This window comes from Azolla caroliniana, unplaced genomic scaffold (assembly GCF_043228905.1).
Source record: "Azolla caroliniana isolate FFs.n. ecotype wild unplaced genomic scaffold, voAzoCaro1.0.p SCAF_9, whole genome shotgun sequence".
NCBI lineage: Eukaryota > Viridiplantae > Streptophyta > Polypodiopsida > Salviniales > Salviniaceae > Azolla > Azolla caroliniana.
In genome coordinates this window covers 520,949-533,144 of record NW_028230444.1, presented here as the reverse complement: position 1 = coordinate 533,144, position 12,196 = coordinate 520,949, and the positions used below count along the sequence as shown (strand labels likewise).

The 12,196-nt window shown below is 39.9% G+C and overlaps 2 protein-coding genes across 3 annotated transcripts; both read right to left on the bottom strand.

The window, feature by feature from the left end:
* Positions 1 to 1,557: 1,557 nt before the first annotated feature.
* Positions 1,558 to 3,585, bottom strand: LOC147859693 (putative xyloglucan endotransglucosylase/hydrolase protein 5). 2 transcript variants are annotated; one of them, XR_015530264.1, is made up of 5 exons: positions 3,265 to 3,585; positions 3,048 to 3,148; positions 2,728 to 2,921; positions 1,665 to 2,617; positions 1,558 to 1,632 (listed from the first exon to the last, which is right to left on the bottom strand). XR_015530264.1 is itself a non-coding variant. In XM_087324928.1 (4 exons), the coding sequence occupies exons 1-4, from the start codon at positions 3,455 to 3,457 to the stop codon at positions 1,864 to 1,866; spliced, it is 1,242 nt and encodes a 413-aa protein (XP_087181054.1). In that variant the 5' UTR covers positions 3,458 to 3,585; the 3' UTR covers positions 1,558 to 1,863. The 2 variants fall into 2 exon arrangements, 1 of the variants encoding a protein (XP_087181054.1); XM_087324928.1 differs by having other exon boundaries at positions 1,558 to 2,617.
* Positions 3,586 to 8,928: 5,343 nt separating this feature from the next.
* On the bottom strand, positions 8,929 to 10,956 carry LOC147859692 (uncharacterized). Its single transcript, XM_087324172.1, has 4 exons — positions 10,304 to 10,956; positions 9,951 to 10,028; positions 9,779 to 9,850; positions 8,929 to 9,661 (listed from the first exon to the last, which is right to left on the bottom strand). The coding sequence occupies exons 1-4, from the start codon at positions 10,937 to 10,939 to the stop codon at positions 9,560 to 9,562; spliced, it is 888 nt and encodes a 295-aa protein (XP_087180298.1). The 5' UTR covers positions 10,940 to 10,956; the 3' UTR covers positions 8,929 to 9,559.
* Between the last annotated feature and the right edge of the window lie 1,240 nt (positions 10,957 to 12,196).

Below are 12,196 nucleotides of genomic sequence, written 5' to 3'. Positions count from 1 at the left end.
ATTGCATTGGCGTGTTACATTGTAAAGTTGAAACGATTTGCAGTATAGTGTGCCTACATATATTGACATGGAAATTAGTCAATCCATATTGTCCCTTGTACATACTTAAATCATATGTCCTCTAACAAATGAGACTTTTATTATAAAGACAATAAAATATTGTTTGAAACTAAGAGAAAGAACATGTCCATAAATGGTGAACAATTATTTTGTGGGTTACAAGGACAATTGAAATTCCGAAATTTCGGTAAGCAAACAAATGATGCACATCTAGAGGCCCTCCTCTTGGACAAACCCTCAAGAATGAGAACATAATTTTTTCGTAGTTCGCTAGGAAAACTTTAAACAACTACACCAAGCAAGTGGTGCCTATCATGTGTCGACCAACTTATTTGCAAACATTTGAAATCAAAATACGGCAAAAGGGAGTCTGATTATGATGTCTCTTTGACCAAAAAAACGCGTACTTTCAGTTGGATTTACACCACCTGTAGGCGCCAGACAATGCAAAAAATAGGCAACCAATCAAGCATTAAAGTCCGTTATTTATCACCCATATACATGTCCTGTTGTAGTAAAACAAAAGTGAATCACCAGGTTCATTGAGTTTGCATATCACCATACCTCGACAAATATGTACATAAATGTTTAGCACCGTCATTACCCAAGGATCGAATTACATGTCTTCCTCCCACACTCATGAGATGTATGTATATAATATATACATTGGGGAATGTAGGTCGGATCATCGAGAGATAAATGTTAGGCAACAACACTCTCAAGATATAAATGTTCGGCAACAACACACTCTGCCCAATCGAATAGAAGTGTCAAGAGTGAACATATTTCCATTAACCCACACAATCAAAACCATGACTAGTATAGGAATTGAAGGTGCAATAAAGTGGGAGAGACCCCACTAGTTCTGTGATATTAGAATTGAATGATGCCTCAAACATATAGTCTAAAAATAAAAACCCTTTATAAACCCTTTCTACAATTCATGTAGCCTATTTTGTGGCCAGATCGATCGATTACCATATATTCAACATTTCAATAAATTTTCGATCAGACACCAATCGAATAGAAGTGTCAAGAGTGAACATATTTCCATTAACCCACACACAATCAAAACCATGACTAGTACAGGAATTGAAGGTGCAATAAAGTGGGAGAGACCCCACTAGTTCTGTGATATTAGAATTGAATGATGCCTCAAACATATAGTCTAAAAATAAAAACCCTTTCAATTCCATAAACACTTTCTACAATTCATGTAGACTATTTTGTGCCCAGATCGATCGATTACCATATATTCAACATTTCAATAAATTTTCGATCCTTCCTTAAATTCACACATTTACAAAAGACAGTAATCACATTGCTTTCAGGCAGCATTGAATCGGACATCATTTCGAATGCTAGCAATCAATCCCCCCTAACAAACATTCACCACATTCTGAAGTTACCAACAGACATCACAAATTACACGTTAACATATGTATATGTCAATAATAAGAATTACAATGGCGAACCCTAATTCAACATATTAACGAATAGAAACAAACAGGTCATTTGGACAATTGCAATAGTGTTACAGAGCTTCGAAATCAATGAACCAGGACGCAAATCCTTTCCACATTGCTTATTCGATGACTGCCCACATTCTAGAAAAGAAAAGAGTCCATTGTGTGGCAAGCAAACCAATTCTGTTTTGGCGTCAATCAAAGAAAAATGTAATGATAAAATGATCAAAATTGGAAGTGTCACATCCTCCATCACACAATGTCCAGATTAGGGTTTAGGGTTTTTGTGATATTAGGACTCGGATGAAGGACCTTATGTGATGCGGGATTTCTTCGTTCACAGAAATATTGAAGAAGAGAAAAGAATTGCAGCATTAATGAATGTCAGGAGAAAAGCGAAAGGCGTCAAGATAAGGAATCGATGAGAGTTCGATCCCTGAGGAGATGCGGGAGGGCCAGAATTCAAACTAGATGCCAGAGAAATAGGAGACATTGGTGAAGGAGATGGATATGGCGATAGCGATGGGGATGGGGATGATGATGAAGGTGAGATAGAAGATGATGATAGTGGAGATGGCGATGGTGAAGAGGTAGAAGAAGGTAGTACAGATGGAGATGGAGATGGAGATGGAGATGGAGATGGAGATGGAGATGATGCATTGGTGGAGAACACAGGATTGAACTGGTAGAGGCATTCGGGTGGAGTAACATTATACCTGACGAAATCTGTGCAGTAATCATACACAGTCATTTTGCTCTGCACCCACTTCAACTGCGTGATCTGGGACTCATCCAACCCTTGGTATGCTGCTCCATTCCACCATTTGGAGGCTGCGCACTCAGAGTAGGCAGTCGCCGATTCAGGCGCAGACAAGGAGGATCTACTGCAGGCATCTGCAGAGAAATCCCTGTAGGAGGCGACGAAGGGGGCGTGCGTCCAGTTGATTTTGACGCGGCCGCCTTCGGTGGCCCAACTGTCGCCATCCCAGATGGTGGCGAAGACATTCATGGATCGGTTATGCAGGTAAGGCAGACCTGTCTGCGCCTCAATGTTGGGGAAGACCCTGATCGGGACCTCATCCACAAAGAATCTGCGCAGCCGAAAGAGAAAGGAAATCGAAATCAAGAAACACAGAGATGCAATGCAATGCGACAGAAGCATTTTGGTTCGGATATGGCGAAGCTCGGATTCTGATCTTACACGACTTGGTGCAGGTTCCAGAGGATCGTGTAGTTGTGGAAGTCGGCGGTGGGGTCGAACCACAGGAGGATTCTCTGCTCGCGCTCGCCATGGCCGCTCGAGAACACATTGGTCTGCAGGATCAATGGCTCACCGCTAGAGTTCCCCAGGAATTCGAAGTCCAGCTCGTCGTGGTCGTCTCCGATCGACGAGAACTGAATCAATCATACAACAAAAATCACCGCCGACAGTTCAGATTTCTTAATTATCATCATCATCAAGAGACCAGGATTAACATTGAATTGAATGTATTCATATGTTCAGAGCTAGTTTCTGAGTACGTAGTATGTGGTGACTGTTCCCGCTGAGTCCCCAGGCACCAGCTTAATCCTCATGTTGAAGTATCCGAACACAAAGGCATCATAGGACTGGAAGCCAGACGCTGCAACAAAAAACCAGACACAGAAAATCTAGGGTTTTACCCAAAGAGAGACAGAAAAATTTGGATTTAGGGTTTTTTAGCCCAGCTCAAAGGAGGAGGCGATCGATTCCACATACCATTCTTCTGGTCCAGAGCTAAGTGGATCTCTCTTCCCTCATCCACATACTGCACATGGTCTGTGGTGGAAGTGGTGTAGAAGAGGCCGGAGAGGTCGGCGGAAGAGGAGAAGGAGGAAAGCACAGAGATGAAGTAGCAGAGCGTGAAGAGGAGGAAGGTCCAGGGAGAAGATGAAGAAGAAGAAGAAGCCATGGATTCTGATGAAAGGAACTGAACTGACGAAATCCAGTGAGAACAGAAGAAGATGGTGTGGGTGGGGTAGCAGAGGCAATTATAATGGAGAGCGCCGCGCCATAGCTATAGCTAGCCTATAGAAGAAGAGTGGAGGAAGAAGCTTTCTTCTCTGTCTGTCTGACTGTCTGTGCTGTCTGTGAAAAGAAGCCCAGGGGTACGCTCGTAATTAGTGAAAGCCGAGACTGGAACAGAAGTGCAGGGGCGGGGGTTATCGTGGAGAATTGCAGAAAGTCCAAGTCCAATGGCCAGGTGTGAAACGGAATGGGCGGGAAAAACGGGGCTACATTATTAGTAGCCCTTGGGAGCTCCTCCTCCTCAACGGTCATATATATACATATGCATAGAATCTACACTCTATTTGTTACGTTTCCCTGTTTGTCATGTTTTCGGGCATGGTGTGCACCAATCTCTTTTCTTCCGGGACCTCTGGCGCGGGGCCGGACATTACCATGTCTTCCGAATCTCTTTGGTCCAAAGGGAACTACTATCTATCTGCACGGGCAGCCTTGCGAAACATGGCAATCAACATAGGACAAAACGTTACGGAAATAAGGCTCACCAAAAGCCCTCAAGAGTTGAGATTTCTAATGTTGGTAATAGTAGTCACGTCATGTCCATCATGTTTCCTTCCCCAAATTCACCTTATTTTCAGTACCTTGGAGTTAATGTCAATTGGAAATTGTTATTAAGAGTATAAATTTATGCATCTAATTTTAGTATCCCAACCATAGTTTTACATGTACTTTCAAGTATTAAAAACACACATCGTCTAGTAAACCATTTCCCAACAATAGTCATTAAATAGTAGAACAAACATCATTTGCTGTATTTCAAGGACAAACGTGACAACAATCCAATAATAATTTTAGGTTCAAAGTTTGGGGGGATGGATGGATGGCATACGGCAATTGTATTCCACTTATATCAATAGCGTTTTACATTCCTTGGAATGTAGAGTGTCACGTCTAAATACTTATAGAGTTATCAACATTCACCATTCATCTGCTTGTAAAGGAACATGTGGCACATTTGCTTTTGTCATAACCTACAAGGATCTCATTGGATTTCCATGCTTTATTGCCCATGACACAAGAGGCCATAGTTGATAACTTGGATGGATAACCTATATAGAGAATTTCTAAAGAGAATAATATGCCCTTGTGCAAGCAACAAGCTAAAGAACTTTGATCACCTAGAACCTCATTCATGTCTCAACTAATCAACAAGAATTTTGTGAGAGAAAATCCAAAAGTGTCAATTGAAATTTTGAGTCCGGGTTTGTAAAATGCTTATGAAGCAAGGCCATACTCATTACTTTGACTCTGAATGTGTATTATATAGGTGTTCTAGAGAGAAGACCACACCTCCATATGAAAGAAGTTGGTAAGTAACCATCATTTGCCCTTGTACTATGGAAGGGGCACCAAAGCTGTTGGTAGCTTGCAACAAGTTGGAAAAAAGAGAGACCAAATGTTTTAATTGGTAAGAAAAAGTATCTGAAAATAAATATCGGCCTTTTATTACATTGTTGAATGTCCAAAAGTCATAATGAGATATAAAGATCTAGATTTGTGGATTCATTACAGAATCCTCACTTTAAAGAGTGGGATATTTAGAGTCTTAGCTCTTTTACAACTAAATTTTATTGCCAAACACCCATGTAACGAAAGATAGATTACTTACAAAGCTTTTCGACTGTACTAGGTGACATAGACATGATAAATCACACACGGAAACCTTGTGGGATAGTTTCCCCGAAGATTTTGATCAACTCCCTTGATATGCCATCAATTGGGCGTCCAATCATTTGCTTGACTCAACGATTAATGATAAACCATCACTTTCTTCAACATTCACTCTAGGATTCAGTAGGATGTTGTGCAAGTGAATTACTTCAATACAAGATAAGGAAGACAATATATTTTTAATCTAGTTGTAGTTCTTGGTTAAGTAACTTCTTGTTATTAATGTGATAACAACACCACCACCATTGACATCATAAATAATGGCTTACCCAAAATCAATGGTGTCATCTTATTATGCCATTGCTCACGTTCATGTGACAGATGAGAGCAAGGAAGATAATAAACAAATAGGCACACACAAGATGAGGTAGAAACAAAGCAAAGAGACTTACAACAAAGGAGAGTAAGGAAGAAGAAAGAGACACGTTATGATATTTAGATTAATAAGGAGAAGCCTTTCAATTTCACAAAACATTTTTTAATATGAATATTGGCCAAAAGTCATTAAAAGTAAGAGAGATGCATTTATTAGAAAATCTTCACTCTAAAGAGTGAGATATTTAGAGCCTTAGTCCTAGTAAATTTATATGTTACACAGATCCTTGTAAATAGTTGGCAACTAGGGATCGACAAAGGCTCAACTCGGCTCAAGGCTAAACCCACTTAGAGGCTCGGCTCGGCTCGGCTCGGCTTGAGCCTCACCACACCAGCTGAAATCAGTTAAGCCGTTTACAAACTTGTGATAGAGGGAGAGAGGCCAGGAGCTTGTATTCTACATAGTGGATCGTCTAAGAGAGAGAGAGTGAGGGAGGTTTCCAAACCGTTTGACAAGCCGATTTTCAAGTTGTTTCCCAAACTGGTTTAGGATCGGTTTGGTTCAGGTTTGAGAACCCCAAAACGGTTTAGGCTTAACTAGTTTGGCTTAGATAAGGCCAAACCGGCTAAGCCTAAACCGAACCATTGCCGATCCCTATTGGCAACTAAGTCGGATAACAAAGAAGAGCATGGAACAATTAAAGAAAGATAAGCACCACGCAATCAAGAACGCGAGCATAAAAAATGAAAGAAAACATTATGGAAATCACATAAGTAACGAGTATGTGCAAATAGAGATTGTCTAAACTCTAAAGCTACTATAGTATAAGATTGCCAAAGATTTGACACCAAGTTGGAGATTGAAGGTGTGTGTTGAAAGAACCCACATGAAAGTTTGGTGAACATACTCTCAAGAAGTTAGTCATTGGTAAAAATTCCATAAGGATTTTGCCACTAAAATAAAGCACCTTTTTAGACAGAATTTTCACTAAAGGCACTCAGTTAGGAAATTCCCAGCATTAGAAGCAAAAGCACTAACGGATTGTAATCTATCCAGAAGGTCCAATACCACAAGTTACAATATCATCCCATTTAGTTGGGGAAACCTACTCGAAGGAAGTTGACCATAGATAATAAACTTCCCAACGGCTCACTTGGTGAGGGTATGGTTCTAAAACACTTGAAAATGAAATGTTGGGTTATAATATTGGCACATGTTTAAAATGGCAAATAGTATGTATCTTTTAAACAAGGGAAAAGTATTAGGATACCCCTAGAAGTTCGTCTATTTACCAGAATGCCCCTAGAAGTAATTATACACTCAAACCTACAAGCCCTATTTACCAAAGATGGAAGAAATGGACCCAACCTAGCCCTATTTACCAAAGATTTGAGTGTATAATTACTTTATAAAGTAGCATGGTACAATCTATCATGTTAGACAATCTCCAAGGACAATATACATCAGATTCAACGACTAGTACGCAACTACATTTGGTCTGGTAAGGAATATCATGTAACTCGTGCCAAGGTGGCATGACCTATACTCACAACACCTAAGTCAAGAGGGGGATTGGGTCTTATTGATCCCCTCTACGAGGAGGAGGGATCTTTGATCCCGAGAGGTAGGGGATCACTAGACTGGATCGAAGCCTCTGAATTCCGAGACATTGAGACACCAACACAGAATAACGCAATTCGAGTACTCGCGTATACTGGTCCTAAATGGATTGTAGATCCTGATCCGATCAAAGTACAACCCGATTGGCACATATGTACTCATGAAAACACATGGCTACGTAAGGTCAGTTGGGACCGTTTGCAATGGACATGGCGTGGTCCTTAAGCAGAGGAGCAAGGAAACAAACCTATCCCTTTCTTCCAATTTACAACTAGATTGGGTTGCCACATCCTAGCTACTCAAACTGCCCGAGAGCCAACTCTTGCAAAGCTTTGGCACACATATCAAGTTCCTCACACAATTATCACCAAGTTTTGACAGAAAATCTAGAAACAACAATACGTGAGGCCAATTACCACGTTCCAATGGCTATTAATACATAAGTCACTATCGGTGGGAGCATGGCAATGTGGGAACCTTAGCTCTCCTAATTGTGTAGAGTGTCCAACGTGGGAACCTTAGCTCTCCCGTATACGAGCATTAGGAGGGGATGACTTTGGTGATAAAATCACAAGAGGTTTTTTTCTCCACCATCAGCAATGTCCACGCAACTCCTCTTAATGACAAATCTCAAATTGTGTTGGAATTGGTCAGCCTAATAACTCTTTAGATTCTATGGAAACAACGATGTAGACAGGTCTTCTCCAACCAAACTGTGCATCCAACAATGTTACTACAAGAGATATGGAATGAAATTGTAGCCACTCTAAAGAGCCAATATGATGGCCTCAAGGGCAACTATGATGGAGTTGAAAGACAACGAATAGCCTTCATCCAACAATGGTCGTCCTCTCCCTTTCTTGGGTCAATGGGCATCCACATAAGATAGAACTATCGCATCCCTATAAGGATTTGTACATAATCATCTCATTTGTAAAATTTTATAACTTATGGAAGGAGGTTTTTTTGGACATAAGTAGTTTGGTAAATTTGAAACTTCCAAGAGCATTCTGGTAAATAGACGAACTTCCAAGGGTATCCTAGTACTTTTCCCTTTAAACAATGAGAAATACTATATAATCTTTACAATTATCATTAACCAATCATATACACATTATCTTTTCATATTCTCAACTCATATGAATTAGAAGGTCTGTACAATCTATCACCTAGCCTTCAAAACTTCAACGATATAATGCACAGAGACTTTCAACATTGCAATGTTACAAACATTAACTAATCAACCCTTCCATGCCCCAGCACTACAATGCACAGAGCCTTTTAATCATTGCAATGCCGCACATTGTTTAAAACACTAGAAGTGGGGAGATCTTTGCATGAGCATGTTTTATCCCAGAATCCTCATATTCTATGTTATGTGTGAACATGTATGTTTTATCGGGAAATCTTCAGTTCAAGAACGCAACGTTGTATATACAAAGAAGTTTAGATAGATCATTCTGAAATTTTGTCATTACTCTTATGAATTTGTTAGAAGATCACAAAATTTGTGATTTCTAAAACATAACATATCAGCATCACTTCCAGTAGATATACCTTTATACATCTACATATACATGCATGTCTTTAGTTTGCAGATACAAATCTCGCACTCGAGAAACTTCTGGCCATCATATATATAGCCGGTGCTGCAAGCACAGTTGATTTGGTTAGAAGCTTCTAACAACGTGATTTTGTCCTGCATGTCTTTAGTTTGCAGATACAAATCTCGCACTCGAGAAACTTCTGGCCATCATATATATAGCCGGTGCTGCAAGCACAGTTGATTTGGTTAGAAGCTTCTAACAACGTGATTTTGTCCAAGCAGTAGATATACCTTTATACATCTACATATACATGCATGTCTTTAGTTTGCAGATACAAATCTCGCACTCGAGAAACTTCCGGCCATCATATATATAGCCGGTGCTGCAAGCACAGTTGATTTGGTTAGAAGCTTCTAACAACGTGATTTTGTCCAAGTCTACTCACTGGATCACAACTTTGAAATTCAGCCACTCAAAAACCCTTGCTTGGCTGCATCATCCCATTACTCAGATCAAGCGGATTGCTGTAATTTGGAGCGTGTTCAGATAAATAAGGACAATGTTCAGTTACAGTTTTTGATTGTTAGAAGCTTCTAACAAAATCTTGTTAAACTTTAATCTCTGCATCACAATATCATTACACTTTAATCTCTGCATGATGCCATTACACTGATTCCTCTACTCTGTTTTCAGCATGATATCATTACAAGGAGACCGAGTGTGTATGGGTTTTCTTCTTGTTTGATCAAGACATAGATGCAAATCTTTTAGATTGTTCTTCACAATATCTCTGCTGAAGTTATGTAGATCTCTTTTTTTCTCTGGCCCTTCATCACTGTTTTGATCGTGAGCAAAAAATGTTGAAGACAACAGCAACCAAAACCACAAGACATACAGCATGCTTCATCGCTACGTGCTTCCACCAATATCTCATCTGCACATATTGAAAGGGTTTTGAACTCCCCGAGAATATACAAAGGGTACACAAACTAGACACACATTTATTATAACATGAAGGAAACGAAATAAATTAAAACATTTCTGATCTAACCAGTTTCATGGCTGACAAAAGCCTATTCCCCATCCGTTTCTTCTTTCTTTCCATCGAATTATTTGATTTTCTCTGTCATAATGATCCATCCACAGACATAAAACATTCTGAGAAGCTAATTCCTTCACTGTGTTTATTAACTGAACCAGACAAAAATCGTTCATATCTTTACCATCAACAGCAAACCGATCCCGATAGTTAATATTGCTGTGACAACAAATCGCTTGGGAAAGAACATAGACAACACAACCTGCAAGAATCAAAATACAGAAACGAATCGTTTCGATCCAAATGAGACAAAGATTATGTAAATTAGTAGTGCTGAATAAAAAGAAGAAAGATGAATGGAATTTCTTAACGTTCTGATGTGTAAGAAGAACTAAATACAGAAAAAGTAGATAAAGGTTCTTCTTTTTCTTGTTTCGATGATCGAGAAGTAGACGATGTGGAAAACGAAACACAGAAATCGTAATGTATTTTCTTGTCTCTCTGGTGATGAACAAGAAGAGGTATCTTCGTATTTACCCGGGATAAAGTAGCTGACTTTTTTATGCCTTGCCATATGCGAGCAGAAAGTGAGGACGAGGAATTGACAAAGGAAGCACTTTTTTTATTCTTAGCGATTAGTCCAGCGATGGAGGTACCTGCTCTCATTAAGCAAAACACAGGAAAGTGAAGAAAGCTAGCACAACGTCGAGACACAAGAAAAACGAATGTACCTACGCATATGGAACCATAAACAAACCCATTCCCCTTCCATTTCGGGGAGTTGTATAAGATATGAGGAAATGGACAAAAAGGAACAGCAGATATTGCCGTGCAGTTCTTGTTCGTGTGATCAGACGGCTTAACGTCGAGCACAGTCACCTTCCGGAACCTGTGAAACCTTTGTAGAAGTTTCATTTCCTTCATCTTCCCGGCAGCGATCCTGATCCTGAGGATGAGGTTATGGATCCTGATGCGCAGGGAGATAGAGACGGATGGATCATTGGAGGTGTGCTGTTTACTGGGGAGGAAGGAGAGGAGGGAGCGGTGGGGGCGATGCTGCATATTCAGGTCTGCGGAGAAGTCCTTTGTCTTGGCAGAGAAGAAGAGCTTCCATGGGCGGACGACAGGGCGAGGGTAGGAATCCATATCCATATTCATATTAATCAAACCCATGAGAGAGAGAGAGAGGCGCAATCAGAGACAGAGAGAATCGAAAGTGCAGAAACAGACACAGACAGAGACACAGAGACGAGAGAGAGTAATGTAGGCCAGAAACGGTCGTAGGCTATCTTTGTAAACAAAGGCGGGAACGTTTCAGGACACAAATGTAAATACGTTTGAGCTCTTTCAGTTGTTTTATAGCCGTTTGTGATTGAAAGTTATAAAGAAAGACACAACCTAAAAAAAAAACCTAACCCTAACCCTAGGGCTCTTATTCTTTCCCTTCTTTGGAACCCCTCGATATGATCGAGATTTCATGACGACTCCTTCTAGAATAAGCCTTCTCCGTCCGAGAGCCCTCATCGTGATTGCGGTTTCACGATGACTCGAGCAGTCTACCCTCTACATGATTGACATTTCATGTCCATGATTAAATCTCACACATATTGTGTGTGATTCACATTTCATGCCGATGATAAATCTCACACATATTTGTAGTCACCACCTATGCACAACAATCAACACCATTTGATGCGTTCACATTATGTGGAATTTGTCAAACTATCCTCAGGAATATAGAGGCAAAATATATACTTGAGTTCTCAAAGAACCAGTTCTTTGGATATAGGTTGTGGAAATGTCTCTAAGGTTTTTCAGATTCCTAAACAATCAAAGGAATTTGCCATCTTGAACATATCCAAAAAAGAACTCGGCCTACTTGAGTCAATGTTGACAATATTACGATGTCATAAATAACTAACTAGTCAATGCATAAACAACCTCAATTGGGATAGTACTTAACAAGAGTTTGCCTCCCTAAATAGATTGTTAGTTTCATTATAAGAAGTATCAACATCCCTACACCAATATTGACTTGGACTTTAGGTATAACATAGGAATGCAAACATGCCCATGTGATATATATTTTGCATTCTCAAACATAAAAATGACAACATGTATCCTTGAACATGACACCAATGATAAAAATAAAATAAAAATCTCACATGAGTTGATTAGAAGAGGTATGAAAATGTTGTTGGCAAGAGGCTTGAACCTATGGTCAATCCGACAACCTACCTAGATTAAGAGCATTATGGGACTTATTAGGAGGCCTTCTTGTGCATGTACGCATGCATGCCATCTACTGGACCAATTTTAGCGGTACAACCATGTCGAATTGTCCATATGAAACTAGTGGCAAATCAATGAGTGTGCTCGATGAATGCACACACTTTTGAAGGTGAGCGATTTATGACGTTGTGGAACTTT